Below are 17200 nucleotides of genomic sequence, written 5' to 3'. Positions count from 1 at the left end.
CAGGCTTTCTCTAGCTGTGGCGAGTGGGGGCTACTCTCTGTCGCGGTGCGCGGGCTTCTCACTGCGGTGGCTTCTCTTGTTGCAGAGCACGGGCTCTAGGCACGCGGGCTTCAGTAGTTGTGGCACATGGGCTCAGCAGTTGTGGTGCATGGGCTCTAGAGCGCAGGCTCAGTAGTTGTGGCACATGGGCTTAGTTGCTCCGCGGCATGTGGGATCTTCCCGGACCAGGACTTAAACCTGTGTCCCCTGCATTGGCAGGCAGATTCTCAACCACTGCGCCACCAGGGAAGCCTCATATTAAATCTTAATATATCAGAAACCACAAATGTTTCAAGTTAACTTGCTTCCCGAAAGTTCTCACATTAAAGGTTCTTTTTTAAAATTTATTTATTTATATTTCTTTATTTTTGGCCGCGTTGGGTCTTCACTGCTGCATGCGGGCTTCCTCTAGTAGCGGCGAGCGGGGGCTACTCTTCGTTGCAGTGCGTGGGCTTCTCACTGCGGTGGCTTCTCTTGTTGCGAAGCACGGGCTCTAGGCACACGGGCTTCAGTAGCTGTGGCTTGCAGGCTCTAGAGCGCAGGCTCAGTAGTTGTGGTGCACACGCTTAGTTGCTCTGCGGCATGTGGGATCTTCCCGGACCAGGACTCGAACCCATGTCCCCTGGATTGGCAGGTGGATTCTTAACCACTGCGCCACCAGGGAAGTCCTAAAGGTTCTTACAGTTGATCTTACAAATCGGTCACTTACTAGAAAGGTTGTAACTATATATCGCTATTTTAAAGAAAGCATTCTATGTGTCCATTCATGTAAAATAATAGTGACAACGAGCCTATTCAACTGAGTGCTTTGCTTGACCCTGTTCCTGTCTGCAGTCAATTCTGCAACAAGAGCAATCAGTTATTCAGGATGTATTTTAGAGAGTTTAGTGCTTACGGAAACTGTTGGTTGCTTCTTTATATGACTTGTACATTTTTGATAAGAAATTTAAGCGAATTTATATTATTTATATGTTATGTGTTCTTTATATTTATATATTATTTAATAATTATAAAATTATGTAATTGTTTAATATATATTAATATTATTTTATATATTAATTTAAGCAAATGAATCATCATTATATGAAATATAATCAAGAAAAAAAAGAAAAACTGTCTGAGGTTACAAGGTGAACTGTGAAACCCTTAAACTTGGCAACTAAGTTCTGTACATCGAGGCTTTTCTAGGTACAACCCAAAAGAAAGTAGAGAAAAACTGGATATAGAGATAAGACATCTGTCCTCCCTAGGATATTAATTTCAGATTTTTGTCATTTTGAAAATCATCTGAGTGTCACCACCGACTGACTTTAAAACAAATACATGTGTTAATTTGAATTTTTATAATAAATTCGTACTAATAAATATCTTCCGTTTTATATTTCGGTATTTTGCTTAACTTTTATTTTATTTTTTTAACATCTTTATTGGAGTATAATTGCTTTACAATGGTATGTTACTTTCTGCTTTATAACAAAGTGAATCAGTTATACATATACATATGTTCCCATATCTCTTCCCTCTTGAGTCTCCCTCCCTCCCACCCTCCCTATCCCACCCCTCCAGGCGGTCACAAAGCACCGAGCTGATCTCCCTGTGCTATGCGGTTGCTTCCCACTAGCTAGCTATTTTACGTTTGGTAGTGTATATATGTCCATGCCACTCTCTCACTTCGTCACAGCTTACCCTTCTCCCTCCCCATATCCTCAAGTCCATTCTCTAGTAGGTCTGTGTCTTTATTTCCATCTTACCCCAGGTTCTTCATGACCTTTTTTTTTTCTTCCTTAGATTCCATATATATGTGTTAGCATACGGTATTTGTTTTTCTCTTTCTGACTTACTTCACTCTGTATGAGAGACTCACTACAAATAACTCAATTTCGTTTCTTTTTATGGCTGAGTAGTATTCCATTGTATATATGTGCCACATCTTCTTTATCCATTCATCTGTCGATGGACACTTCAGTTGCTTCCATGTCCTGGCTATTGTAAGTAGAGCTGCAATGAACATTGTGGTACATGACTCTTTGAATTATGGTTTTCTCAGGGTATATGCCCAGTAGTGGGATTGCTGGGTCGTATGGTAATTCTATTTGTAGTTTTTTTAAGGAACCTCCATACTGTTCTCCATAGTGGCTGTATCAATGTACATTCCCACCAACAGTGCAAGAGTGTTCCCTTTTCTCCACACCGTCTCCAGCATTTATTGTTTGTAGATTTTTTGAGGATGGCCATTCTGACCAGTGTGAGATGATATCTCATTGTAGTTTTGATTTGCATTTCTCTAATGATTAATGATGTTGAGCATTCTTTCATGTGTTTGTTGGCAATCTATAAACTCAAAATGGATTAAAGACCTAAATGTAAGGCCAGACACTATCAAACTCTTAAGAGGAAAACACAGGCAGAACACTCTGTGACATAAATCACAGCAAGACCCTTTTTGACCCACCTCCTAGAGAAATGGAAATAAAAACAAAAATAAACAAATGGGACCTAATGAAACTGAAAAGCTTTTGCACAGCAAAGGAAACCATAAACAAGACGAAAAGACAACCCTCAGAATGGGAGAAAATATTTGCAAATGAAGCAACTGACAAAGGATTAATCTCCAAGATTTACAAGCAGCTCATGCAGCTCAGTATCAAAAAAACAAACAACCCAATCCAAAAATGGGCAGAAGACCTAGAGACATTTCTCCAAAGAAGATATACTTAACTTTTTAATTTCGGTATGGGATTCCATGGCTTTAAAACATCACGGTAATCACGTGTTCAAGAAAACCGGGTCCTGCGTTCCCCTTGCTTATACCCTTCCCATGGCTCTGGCGGCTGAAACCCTAGTCCCCTGGGCTGGCTCACAGACCCCCGAGGGACCGAGTGACGTGGGCCCTGCCGCCGCCTAGAAGACTCTGCCCGCACCTCGGAGGCACGGGCCAGACCAGGCGGGGCCCCTTGGCCTTCCCACCAGACCTCTCTGCAGCCAGCAGGGCTCCTTCCCCAGATCTCCATCTGGGTGGCCGTGTGTACTGTTTTTATTTGGGTCTCGGTAAGTGTCATCCTGGGAGGCTTTCCTGCCCACTCCAGCCCGGCCAGTCATGCCCCAGGACAGAGCTCTGCCTCACTTTCCTCATTTTCTCCTGTTCATTCACGTGTTGCGTCTGTTACCTTCACGGGACCACGTGAGACCCGGCACAGTGGGAAACTGTCTCTCTTGCTCCGAGCTGCGCCCTGGCCTGGCCCGCCCTCGCTTCCGACGCGGCCCCGATTAAGACATCACTGGTTCTATTCGCTATGAAGCCAACGTGGTGACTCAGTTGCAAGTGTGAACTCCCAGTTACCACCACCGACCTCGCCCTGAACCGATCCTAGTTACTAGAGAGAGAATAAACCCTGAACATCCCTTTTTCCACTGCCTTGTTAGGAAGGCTTTGCTGGGCTCCCTGAGTGGCTGAAAACCGAGGCCACATGGTTAGCAGTCATTCCTGTGTCCTGTGTCCTGGCCCAGGGAAGAATTTACTATCATGAGACACAAATAAATCTATCGCTAAATGCAGTGATGCCCGCTACGGTGACCATCTCCTAGCTGTAACTTTTACATGTTCTCCAAGTTCTTCTCAACCACGAGGCCAATGATGTCATATTCACCTGTGACCACATGGGCCTAGACTGGCCTTCCAAGTGCCAGCCAGCTACAGAGATGGGGGCCACCTCACCTGACACCACCGATCACACCTGGGACCCAGGCGATGTGTTCAGAGTAAGTGTCGGGGCAGAAGCAGACATCGACCGTGAATGCAAAATGTGCAGCAGCACGTCTCGACTTCTCCTTCCCTCCGACAGTCCAGTACGACCAGGGGATTCAGTAACTGTCGTGCACGCACTACAAAAAGCACTCTGTACCCGTACTTTCAGGGTGTTGCAAAGTCTACACTTCTTTCCTCGGCCTCCCCAAGAACTGAGGAATGAAACAGGCCAGAGGATCTGGTTCGTCCTGGAAGTTATCTCATTGTGACTCAGTTTCAAAGCAGGTGTTCCTGGTCACCCATTTTCAGCCAGCTGGGATGTTTTGCTCCCCTCCCAGCTGTAGCGAAGACAGGGGGGACAAACAACTCACCGATGATGAAAGAAAAGCAATTAGCCAAGACCTTCTAAGAATTTCCCAAAGAACTAATCCCTGCTTGGAATGTAAAACACCACCATTCAAATTATATGACCTATACAACAAAAACAAAAACTTCAAGTCCACCTCTGATTGTTTCTATTGTTGATCAAATACCTTAAATAAAATCAACTTTCAAAAAAAAGGATTAAAATATTTCATGTTAGTTTAAAAGGGACGCAGTGAGCCATCAGCGCTAGTTACTTACTGACATTAACTTCATGTAAAAATGACTTTATCTGCCAACTTTTGGCAGAGAAAGTTGACACTGAGCTAACTTAAGTCATAATCCAAAAAATAAATGTATTCAAGTCATCCGAGAAATAGGATGAGGACTGTTGCCAGCAAACCACTGACCAACGCTGAACCTGTCACCTCCCTACACTGCAAGGAAACAGAGTTCCTTCCCGGCCCTCTCCAGGCATCCTGTAAAGAGGCTGTCATCGTTCATCAAGCCGTGGGCAGTGGCCGGGCTCTGGGCAGATTCTAGAACAGCTAACACACCACTCAAAGGTGGATGAGAAATCCTTTTCTTGTTTCAAAACGAACGACACATGGTATTCAGAAAAGTTGTTTTAATTATTAAACACCAGGCCGTAACAACCACAAAAAGGCCCTCAGGATAGAACATCTGTAAAATAACAGCCGATTATTTTTAGTCGACGCGGCAGCTTAGGTGTTCATTAATCAAATGCTGATTAGGCCTCTCGCCTCCTTAAGAGTTTATTCCCTCATCCTTTCCTTCCTGTGCCCAGGATGCAGACAGTCCCCAGAAATCCTCACTTGGGTAACCCCACCAGCCCTCCTGTCATTTCACTCTCTTTGTCCCACGAATGCATTTCCTCACCTGTCCTGAGATTTCCCTGGTCTCGCCTGGGAGTGTTGCTGACTCCCCAGGTGGTGGTTTTCCTGAGGAGGCTCCTTGGTCTCTAAACTAAAATATTTGCCGGACTTAGGCCTTGCCCAAGGTTCTTCCCCACGCGGGATTAAACACACTCAGGTTTTTTTATAGATACGCTGGTCCCCAGTAAGGTGATGCTGGCTGGAAATCACTTTCTCAACAAGTCTGTTCCATGTTCTTTCTACATTTAGGGCCCTAAAGCCACCAGCACCACGACTCCCTGGCTCCTGCAGAGTTCTGCTCAAGACCCCATCAGGCTGGCCAACGGCAGGCCCCGGTCTGCGGCCTCTGATGGGGCTCCCGCCCCCGGGCGGGCACCCCTCCTGGCCTCCAGGGCTCCGCCGCTTTCCGGGGACTCTCATGTAGGTCAGATTGTTAATGGAAACACCTGGGTGATTGTCAGTATCCTGGCTTCTTGGAAAGAGGCCTGGACTTCAGAGATGGGGTCCAGCCCCTGTTTAGTTGGGTCACCTGGGCAGGTGAGTCCACCTCCCAAAGGCCAAGCTCCCCCCTCTGCACAGGAGGAGACTGTCATTCGCTGCCCACGGTGATGATGAGAAAAATCTAATTCTGTTAAGCCCATGGCATTAAAAACAAGCAAGGGGGCACTTCCAGAGATTAAAAGACTTAGAAACACAGCCCAGAACACTACGTGTGGACCTCGCCTAGATCCTAAAACAAATCTAATGAAACCCTAAAAAGACAGGGCTGAGATGATCCAGAAGGTCCCTTTAGGGACTGAGTATCAGTCGATACAGAGGAACGATGGTTAATTATTAGATGTGATAACAGGCCCTGGAGTTACAGTGTTTCTATGTCACAACACAAGCAAGGGTAAGACGTATTAGTTATAGACACGTTATAATGTAAGATATTTAGAGCTACATGTTGAAGTATGTAAGGGTGAAATGCTGTCACGTCTGGGATTTGCAAAGAAAAAATAGGGGTGAGGAATTCCCCAGTGGTCCAGTGGCTAACTAGGGCTCTGAGCTGCCATGGCAGGGGGCCCGGGTTCAATCGCTGGTCGGGGAGCTCAGGTCATCCTGCAAGCTACGAGCATGGCCCACCCCCCCCCCCAAAATAGGGCAAAAAGGGGCTAGATGAAGGAACCGTGGCAAAATCTTGGTAAGTGTTGAACCCGGGCAGTGAGTACACAGCAATTCGTCGTCCTAGTCTCTCTGCTCTCATGTATGTTGAATATTTGAATAATTTAGAAAACTTGAAAAATGAATGTACTAAGGGAAGCCCAGGCAGATGTCAGGATAGTGGGAGAAGTCAGAAACGAGGGGGCAGTGTCAGTGTGTCTGGAGGGGAAGCATTTGTCCTCAGGTCTGGGTCCCTCCAGGACAGGGATCTGACTCCTTTGTCCAAGTCCTCTGGGAAAACCATGTGTGTTCAAAGGGCCAGCGAAACTGAATTGATTCTGCTTCTAAGTTAGAGACATAGGGGTGTTAACGCTTTCGGAAAGCCTACATATGCTACAGATTTAATATGTATTATTTCATTTAAACCTCAAATCAAATTGAGGATAAGACAACTAAAGTTCAGAGACGTTAGTAACTCAGCCAAGGTCACACAGCTCAGTGAGTGGCAGGGCTTGGAGCTCAATTCAGGTCTGTCTCTACAGTCTCTGCTCTGGCCTCAGCTTCATGACACATCGATGGAAAAAATGCAGCTGGAAGTGAAATAAATCTTAAGCAGGTGTTGGAGGCAGACATTTGCCACCTGGCCTGGAGAGGTTCGCTAAACTGATGCCATAGTTTCCTAAACTTTTAGCTAATAAAATGACTAATAGGTATTTTAGAGGAAAAAAGTGGGAGAAGGGGTGGGAGGGAAACAAAAGGAAGACAGAGCTCACACCCTATACTTTGAGAAAAAAAGTATTCTTCCTGAAATGACATAAGGCTTATATTGGAGAAATGTATCTCCTGTTTTGAGCCTTGCTTATACTCATCTTTGACTCAGCAGTTGTACCAATTTTGACTTGGAGATATGATGATACCAACACTATTTTAAACATCAAAGGATTTCTGTTTAAAGACCAAAGCGTAATGGATTTTTTTTTTTTTTTTTTTTTTTTTTTTTGCGGTACGTGGGCCTCTCACTGTCGTGGCCTCTCCCGTTGCGGAGCACAGGCTCCGGAGGCGCAGGCTCAGCGGCCACGGCTCTCGGGCCCAGCCTTTCCGCGGCATGTGGGATCCTCCCGGACCGGGGCACGAACCCGCGTCCCCTGCATCGGCAGGCGGACTCTCAACCGCTGCGCCACCAGGGAAGCCCCCAAGACCAAAGCATAATGGATATTTTTTAGTTGAGTACACACTCAAAATGTATTGGGAAGTTTTTGTGTTTTCTTTTTTTCTTTAATTTATTTTTAATTATTTACTTTTGGCTGTGGTGGGTCTTCGTTGCTGCGTGCAGGCTCTTCTCTAGTTGTGGCGAGCAGGGGCTACTCTTCATTGTGGTGCGCGGGCTCCTCATTGCGGTGGCTTCTCTTGTTGCGGAGCACGGGCTCAAGGCGCGCGGGCCCCAATGATTGTGGCACGCAGGCTCAGTAGTTGTGGCTCGTGGGCTCAGTAGTTGTGGTGCATGGGCTTAGTTGCTCCACGGCATGTGACATCTTCCCGGACAAGGGCTCGAACCTGTGTCCCCTGCATTGGCAGGCGGATTCTTAACCACTGAGCCACCAGGGAAGCCCTGTGTTTTCTTTTTAATGTAATTGGTTTCAAAAGAGCCTGGGAGAGTACGGCCTGGTCGGGGGGAGTGGACAAGCTTTCCTTTGTCTGAAAATCTTGCTGATGTGTTTCAGGCTCTGACTCTGGTTGTTGGCAGATAACACTCCATGAGGAGGCCCGGATCGTCAGTGAGGACAGCACCCTGGCTGTGCGGAGTAGCCTTGATGGAATGGAAGCTGGGTGGACACGGGCCGTGGCCCAGACGGAGGAGCGGATCAGGTTCCTCTGGAATTCCCGAGAGGTGGGTGGCCGTCTAGATCTCCCCGTGAGTGCCGGCTCAGGCCGGGGGGCAGGGAGCCTGTGCTTCAATGTTCACAAAGGACAAAAAACCACACGGGGGATGCAGTGATGGCTCACGGCCCGGGGAGGACCAGCCGCACGGCTTCCTTTGCCCAGGGCTCAGCATAAGCTGTACTCGGGGAAAGCACTTAAGCGAAAGGGAATCCCACTGCCTTGCTGGCCCAAGGCAGGCGCAGCAACCAGAACTCTTGACCTTGAAACTGGAGAAAATCAGCGCAGGGCCCACCCCCCTCCCCTCCCACCAACGATGATGAGCAGAAAGAAGGTCTAGAACAAGACAAGGGTCTCCTTGCTGTTTATCCAGACTAAGCATAACTGGGAAACTAGGTGTTTTCATCAAATACATTCAACCTTTTTTCTTGCTTTCATGAAACACCTAAAAGACCAGGACACCCCCTACCACACACCAAGGAAGAAAAAAAGTTTAAGGGGAAACAATTAGTTTGTCATCTTACATGGTATTTTAGCCATTTGTTTGAATTATGTTTTTAAAGTAAGTGAGCATCGGTAGATTTTCTTCCAGCAGGAAAAGAAAAAAAAAGAATGAGTTACACGTTGGGCATAAAGAGGGATGAACAACAAGGTCCTACTGTATAGCACAGGGAACTATATTCAGTATCCTGAGAGAGACCTTAATGGAAAATATAAAAAAGAATGGATGTGTATGTATAACTGAGTCACTTTGCTGTACAGCAGAAATTAACACGACGCTGTAAATCAACTGTGCTTCAATTAAAAAAAAGAAACAAAAGCAGTAAAGAGGGAAAAAATATTACCAAATATTGAAACAAGGAATTCTTCCGCTTACCTCCTCATTTTTCAGATGGTACAAAGTGATGGTGTGCGTGACAGACTGCTCCACAGACGGAACAGTAGGGTTGTCTCTTGGGAAAGATCAATGGGAAGATGGTTTGGGGAAAGGTATTCTCAACGATCTAAATATCACTAAGTTTCTAGCATCTCTAAGCTACACACACTCCACAGCGAGAAAAGTGGAACACTCCACCCGGAAAAACCAAACTAAAAATCAAAAAAACCCATTTTTGTTCATTCCCTTGGTACTTCTTACTTGATGATATTTTCTAGATCTCTAATTCCCCTTCTCATTATCAGCTCGTTTTCTCTAAGTCATGAGAACAGGCTGATTTATGCCCAAATGACACAGGTTACTGGAAGCCGATTTACTCATGAGAAAGGGCAGAAGCCGGTTTGTGAGATTTTAAGGGTTATCAAAATCGTGAAAAAGTTTGGGGGCTTAGATAAGATCACTAAAATGTTCAAGTATTTTACTGAATGAATGAAGGGCACATAGGGACACTTAAGCATCTCCAGCTACCATTTCAAAATGGTCATTGGGCACAAGGGGGTTTTAGGGTTCATGCATAAAGATTTTGGTTCTATTTCTTGTGAGTACGTTCCTGAGGAAAACGCCGGACTATTTGCCAGCCACCTGGATCGGGGTTTTAAGACTTGGCAGGCTGTCCTCGAGGGGCCCTCGGGAAGGGCGTCAGAGCTGAGCTGAGGAACAGCGATGGTCAGGGAGGCAGGATGCCTGGGTACTGGGGCAGTGGGAGTTGGGGGGACCAGCTCCAGGCCTGTGCATCTCTGCACAGATAGGACCACCTCCCCATCTGTGCTTCCACGTGAGCTCTACTCTCAAGCCACGAGATGAAGGGCCCTGTCACTAGAGGCCAAGCGATGGCCTGTATCCCTCTGTGGCCGCTTTCAACAGGAGCAAATGCCCCGGGGCACCAGGTGCACGGATGCTGCAGGTTCACCTTCCTCTCTTCACTGGACTTTGGCGTTTTCCGCTCAGTCAACGGATATTTACAGAGCTTCCCCTACGTGCCAGACTGACAGTGGGGGGATGCACGGATGAACCCAAACATCTGCCGGGGTGGGCACTCGGGCACGGGAGCTGAGAGAAGAGACAGAACACTCAGGGTCTCTCAAAGAGGGAGTCAGTCCCTGAATCTCCGGAAGGAAGGACAGCGCTGCGGAAATCTCTGCCCGCGCTCCTGCGCTGGCCACCCCTCCCCCAGCCCGCAGCAGCTCCGGAGCCCAAGCAGGTGATGAAGGAACAATTGTGAGGGCAGAGTCTTCTCCCAAAGAGAGCAGCTGCCTCCCCAGGCTGCACATGGACCACCCAGGAGACCTGGGGGACATCAGGAGGGAGAAGGCAGACGTGCGGGGAGGTGGCACTGAGGATGGTGGGAGGCCTGAGGCCCCTGAACTATCTTCCTAGGAGCACAAAAGTGAGGCCAGATCCTGGGACAGAGAGAAGGGAGGCCGTGACCCCTCGAGGACCTCCTGCACCCAGCCGCTCACAGACACTCCCATCGACTACCACCGTCGCGAGTGTACAGAGCGCCCACGGAAGAGATCCCAGAACGTAGAAGGCGGGAGACCACGTCTAAACTCTAGCTGTCTTCTGATCCATCTGAACATGTAAAAGGGAATTTTGAACAGGATAAGGGCATTTAGACATTACATTCTTTTTGAATCTGCAAAAGAACGTGTGTGTATATATATATACACACGTAGGTATAACTGAATCGCTCTGCTGTGCACCTGAAACTAACACACATTGTAAATCAACGACACCTCAATAAAAAAATAAATATTTTTTTAAAATTACATTTTTTTTTTTTTTTTTTTTTTGCTGTATGCGGGCCTCTCACTGTTGCGGCCTCTCCCGTTGCGGAGAACAGGCTCCGGACGCGCAGGCTCAGCGGCCATGGCTCACGGGCCCAGCCGCTCCGCGGCATGTGGGATCTTCCCGGACCGGGGCACGAACCCGCGTCCCCTGCATCGGCAGGCGGACTCCCAACCACTGCGCCACCAGGGAAGCCCTAAAATTACATTTTTTTAAATCAACCGCAAGCTCTCTCAAGGCTGACAGCCCACGACACCCTTCAACATCACGACCCTTCTGCCAGACTGAAGCCCGGCCCCCGACGTTGTGCTGGTCTCACGGGTCAACGTGCCGTCACACGCCTTGTTCCATTAAAACCCTAACACAACATGCCCCCCACCAGCCGGCCATTCACCTTCTTCTAGAACAGATGAGGACAGTCTCGTTATAGGAAATCTCTCACCCAAGGCCGTGTGGGTCATCAGGACCAAAATTCAAACGCGGGCTCTGAGCTCTGTGGACGCACGCGGTCCTTCCCTGCACACGTCCGACTCAAGCCTCTGCCCAGGCGTCTGCCGCAAACACGCCCTCATCCTTTCTGTCCGTTACCATCTGCCCGTCCTCAAAGCCCATCCTGTCATCGAGAAAGGCTTCCCGATGTCTAATGGGGAGAAGAGCCCTGCTCACCCTTAGCCTGTGTGGCCCGTGTAACAGTCACACACAGACCCCCTTAAAGCCCGGCCCCGCCCGCCCCAGTCCTGACTTCAAGCTTCAGGCGGTGACTCTGTCCCGTTGATAGATAACTACTCACAACAACAAGCACAGCTGCCATACAGTGTATACTAATGGACTCAATAAAATTAAGTCATAAGCACACACAGAAACCACAACTTCAACTCCATACTCTTCAACCCCTTTCCTAAAATATCTAGTCATTTGAGATAATATTCCAAATACTTCTCAAAATGTTTGGATTGTCTTTCCTAAAAGCAAAATAGAACAAACAAAATGCTTTGTTTTCACTGCTTTGAAAGATGTACAACAGAACAGAAACAAAACAGAACATAAATACAACAGAAGTATTCAACCTCTAGACTTTTGTTTCTCGAGTAGTTGGCTACAGGGTTCCTTCTAAGCACGGAGAGGAGAGCCGTGCTCATAATTTCCCAGACATTCATGTCCCTAAGGCAGCAAAAGTCTCCTTACTACCCTGCAAATTCTCCTTGGGCCCAGGTCAATTTTCTTCGGTAAATTTTAACCAAATGCAATCTGATAACATTTTAACATATGCGATTAAACAAAACCTACTCACAGGCCCAGCAGTTAGGTGTGGGGGGAGGAAGCTGAGGCTCTATGAGAAAGAAGGGGGGTCGGGAGCCCTTGCGTCCCTGGACCAGCCAGTAGGTCACGTGATGCTTTCTCAGCCCCAGCAGCAAAAAAAAAATTCATTAAAAACAAAACAAACCCCGGGTATACCCGAAATGAACTGTAACCAAATCTACACGAGTAACACGCATTCTTCAGCCAGCAAACCTTCAGGGCAGATACACTTTAGTGTCAGAATTGGGCCTGGTATCAAAAGGTCTGGTTTTTAAACACTCTGCTAATACTGCCAACACAGAACTTCCCCTGAAGATCACAACGCTACTCTTTCTATTTTCCATGCATGGGTTGTTTTCCCATGTCCAGGCCCCACATAAACCCCCATCTCACCCAGGGGCAGACCCAGGGACCCAAAAGTCAGATTTCACGTTGCCCCTGAGAGGGCGAGATCTACACCTCACGCAGCCCATCTCACGCTGCACACCAAGAAGCGGGAAGGAAACCCGGGAACGAAAGGCGGGAAAAAGGAGAGGGGATCCTCAGGGCATCGGCCCGGGGCTGCCCACCTCTTTCCGTTACTGTCCCGGAGCATCGCTCTTCCCATCACTCTGGACTTCCTTTCCAGCTCCTGCACCTCCTCCAGAAGTGTTTTCTTGCAGGTGTGCTTGGCCCTGTGTCACAAGGAAGAGACAAGAAGGACATGACACGTGAGCTTTACACAGCCTTGAAGATGAGCTGCTCCCTTCGTGGGCCACATCTCGTGCCCGCTGACCCGGGCCCAGGCCTGGGGACACCATGGAACATTCACTGTCCCCGTGCATGGCAAGGCCTCCGCCTCCGCAACCTGGGAAGCACCCCAAGTCCTTGCAGAACAGACTCAGGCCATGAGGGTCAGAAGCTGCCCCCCTAAAGAGCATCGCCTGTCACTGCAGAGCTGGCTGAGGCCCCCTGCGTCCAGACAGAAGCCCGGGGTACCTGGAGAGTCGGGGGTCAACCTCTAAAGCTTTTCACCGGAGGACCAAAAAACCCAGAAGATGCTTTAATCCTCACCCTAGTGGATGCATGTGGGTCCCTCGGGCTGTGCCCTGACGGTGAGATCAGGAGCCTGGGTGGGGGGGGCGGGCAGGGGCGGGGGAACAGTCTTCTCTCTCCTTTTAGGGTGAAAAGAGCCACTGTTGCAGCAGGACTGGGAATTATGATGCCAGAGTTCACGGTCATCGTGCCAAACCCTTGACCTGAAATTTGGGTCAACACACATATCTGGACACAGATCTCCTTTCTTCCCTTGCAGAGACTTACCATCAGGGCCCACGTCTGCAGGCCTCGGCAGCGTGAAACAAGGGATGGGGTAACAAAACGGTCTGGCCTTTCCAGCCGTGTAAACTGCAGACGGGCCCCGCTTCCTGACCTGCAGGAAGAGTTACCTGCACCCTTTCCTGATTAAACTAAGAAATACCTTAACAATGTTCCAATAAGTGTCCGATTGCAAAGGTCTTCCTAAAATTGAGCTTAAACAGAGAGCAGCTGGTTGGAAACTATACAGGGGAAGAAAGGGCATTTAAGGAGACACAGGTTAGAAATGGGAAAAGAAAAGCTATAAAAAGCAAGAGGGCCCTAACGGAGCAGCCCAGGGCAGCGTTCCTTCTTCTGAAAAGCTTGTTAGTTTCCGTACAAATGCATGTGAGGAGCCCACCGAGTAGCCGGACTCAGAGACAGAATCAGAACAAAACTGAGCGCATCTTCAAGGACGTGGGACTGTGAGATGGAACACTCTGGAGACGTGAGCTGTTCCACGGAAACACGTACTGCCGTCTGCCCTCCACCTTCAAGGAAAGGAAGTCTGTGAAGACAGCGCCCGGTCATCTGCTGACACCCCAAGTTCATCTCCGAGGGAGAATCGGGGCTGAGCCTCTGTATACGGGTCCGTCATTAATTTCCCCGGAGGAAACAAGAGAAATGAACCACACAGGTTTTCACACATAATTCCTTAACCACACCAAGCAATGTCCTGAGACTCCGGGGTGTAAAATACTGCAGTTCAAAGCGGAGATGGCGGAATTTTCATTGAAACAAGAAATGAGAAAACGTTTAACTTTTTGCTGGAAAGGAGACAGTCAAAAAGAATGTGACAGTTGATACCGTTCAATATGAATGAATACGCTGGGCCCAAACTTTACCTTTGAACCCACGGGTTTCTGGGGCTGTGTGGATAAAAGCCAGCTGCGTAAACAGCCAGCCCCACTCCACGGGTTCACGCCAGATACGTGGGTCCCGTGGAGCATGTCGGGTTCGTCCTAGAGAATGAGCTTTCTCGCTTACTGTTTCAGGACTGTCCTCACTCCATCATCCTCCCTTGCTCTGCACCCTCCTGCCCACAGAGCAAGCAGGGTTCATTAACCCCTAGACCAGCCCCCAGTGTTCTCCTCTGGGCTGGGGGCTAGGGGGAAGGGTGACACAAAGAAGTAAGCTTGGAACAGGAAGCCTGGACCACAGGGCGCAGAGCACACTGGAAATGTCCAGCCTGGGCCAAGAGCAAAGAGAGCCTGACCCACTGTGCTGGAGCTGCCGGTTTCCACTCATTCACAAAACTGCCTGAGAGGGAAATAATTTCAGTATCTTGATACTCCTGGGCGTTGTTCCCGTTCCCAGTGGATGAAAATGCACCCATATCCAAGATGGATACCATCCAATTTTATAGTATCAATATTTCCACTAGGCTAGTTCCCGTGAGCCAGCCTGGGAGCTTAACCAGTGTGAGAACACAGCTAGTCCTTCTGCATGAGGCACTGCTGTACATACAGGTGACGCTAGCAATTTAAAACCATTTTCTCGGGCTTCCCTGGTGGCGCAGAGGTTAAGAATCCGCCTGCCAGTGCGGGGGACACGGGTTCGAGCCCTGGTCCGGGAAGATCCCACATGCCGCGGAGCAACTGAGCCCGTGCACCACAACTACGGAAGCCCATGCGCCTACAGCCTGTGCTCCACAACAAGAGAGGCCACCGCAGTGAGAAGCCCGCGCACTGCAACTTAGAGCAGCCCCCACTCGCCGCAACTAGAGAAAGCCACACGCAGCAACGAAGACCCAACGCAGCCAAAAATAAATAATAAATTAATTTTTTAAAAATAAAATGGAATAAAACCATTTTCTCAAGAACCTTTACCCAATAAGGCCTTACTTAAAGAAATGATTCTAAGACCTCCCCTGTCAAAGTCTGCGTATGAATGGACTAAAATCTAATACTTATAGGTTTCAAAGGCCAGGCTCTAAGCGTTAGCCACTGGCATGGAAACTGGATCTCTCCCATTACCTGTGGACAGCTGGTTCCCAGGGGTCCAGGACTGCTCACCCAACCCCACGTCAGGAGGCCAGGTGATCACGGAAGGCTCAGGTAGGGGCACTTAGCCCCTGTAAGGGAGTGTGGTGACCCACAGCGAGCCTTCAGATAGAACAGGAATATCTCCAGGTTATTGGGGATTTTTGAAATAAATAAGTCGGCTTAGAATCTTGCACTCTTCATCTTCTTGTTTCTGAAACTTTTTTCCTGGACTCTTTCTTTCTTTTCTTACGGAAGGAAAGCAAGTTAGAAGGAAATGGTAAATTCTATGTGGGGATGAAAATATAAATGCAATGTGCTTCAAAGAAATCAGTCCAGTTAGAAAGTATTAAAAAAAAATCAAGGCCCCCCCTTGTACACAGGAATTTCTTATTACCTTTTATTTCCATTGAACTGCCTATCTGGGATTATAATAAGGAAATGAAGTCATTCTGGACTTGCTGAATGCATCGTGTGCTGACTGGTAAGGTACCAGAGATACAGCTAGACAAGAGGAGATGGGTTCCTAAGTTCCGTGGCCTTGAGCTTCGTATTATTTTTATAAAGCAACATAAATGAATTTCTCCTCAATGAGCGTAAGTACATGGCAGCTTACCTAAAAATGCTGTCATAGGTAAACATTTTGGAAGCACGTAAGCTAAAGGATATTAAAATAGTTCTGGGCAATTTAAACTTCATGCGTGTAATAAAAATATTCATTAGCCAGGTATCACATACAATCAATCAGTTATTTTAATAAAAGATGTGTTAGTTTGGTCCCTCATGAAAATTCTGGTTAACAGGATAACAGAGGAGGTATTATACGGTGTCCAAATCTGACTTAAGATAGACTAATAATGGATCTTCATCAGAAACTCGATAGACTTCATGGAAAAAATGACCGAGTTACCTCATGCTGTTTTTTTTTTCTTTACTGTTAACAATGCAGGTCCTGAAATGGGAGAGAGACTGGACAAAGAAAAGGGAAAATGCAGGAAGACAGAGCAAACCAGAGCATACAGAAATATATGTGAAAGGGCAGGCCTGCCTTGGGCTGGAATTTAAAAGCTCTTTCAAAATAGAGTTAGCCATCAAAATTCAAAACAAAACCAAAAAGCCTTAAGACTGGTTCAAGGTGGACTTCCCTGGCGGTCCAGTGGTTAAGACTCTGCGCTCCAAACGCAGGGGACCCGGGTTCTGATCCCTGGTCGGGGAACCAGACCCCGCATGCTGCAACTAAAGATACTGCACGTGGCGATGAAGACCCCGCGTGCTGCATCTAAGACCCGGAGCAACTGAATAAATAAATACTTAAAAAAAAAAAAAGATCGGTCCAAGGTAAGACGAAAGAACCATCGCAAATCTACAGAAGGTTCCGGATGCTGCCTCAAGCTGACTCACCACAGCCACATTGTCCAGCTACTCCCCGACTCCCCACCACGTAACTCAAACTCTTCTCTCAAGTCCAAGGTGCGGCCTAGCACATCGCGTGTCAAGAAACATTCCAAAATTTGCACCAAATAATGGGCGATTTTCTGGAAAACCAGGATGAATATTTGTGTTCGGTGTGACAGAAGGAAAAATGGGACACATTTTATAAAGCTGAAGAAGGAGAGATGACAGTCGAGCAGCGTGGTCTCATCAGAGGTAAGCAACTCATAGTACGCTTTCCTTCTTGGGAGAAGCCTCTGATTTTCCTTGACTCAACAAGAAATATTTCAGGCTGGGAGTATGACAGGAAGGAAAACATGGGTCCCGTGATCAGAGGGAACATGTCCAAAGAAACGGGCCCAAT

The 17200-nt window shown here is 47.8% G+C and overlaps 1 protein-coding gene across 1 annotated transcript in view; it reads right to left on the bottom strand.

The window, feature by feature from the left end:
- The window catches only part of ATP8A2 (ATPase phospholipid transporting 8A2), a 439475-nt gene that overhangs the window by 34661 nt on the left and 387614 nt on the right, over window positions 1-17200 (bottom strand). The window contains exon 34 of the mRNA XM_060128800.1: window positions 12658-12762. Coding sequence (XP_059984783.1) covers window positions 12658-12762 — 105 coding nt within the window. The remainder of the gene's footprint in view (window positions 1-12657; window positions 12763-17200) is intronic.

Source organism: Lagenorhynchus albirostris, chromosome 18, assembly GCF_949774975.1.
Source record: "Lagenorhynchus albirostris chromosome 18, mLagAlb1.1, whole genome shotgun sequence".
NCBI lineage: Eukaryota > Metazoa > Chordata > Mammalia > Artiodactyla > Delphinidae > Lagenorhynchus > Lagenorhynchus albirostris.
Note: the sequence above shows the minus strand (reverse complement) of the source record. Positions and strands in the feature narration are given on the sequence as shown.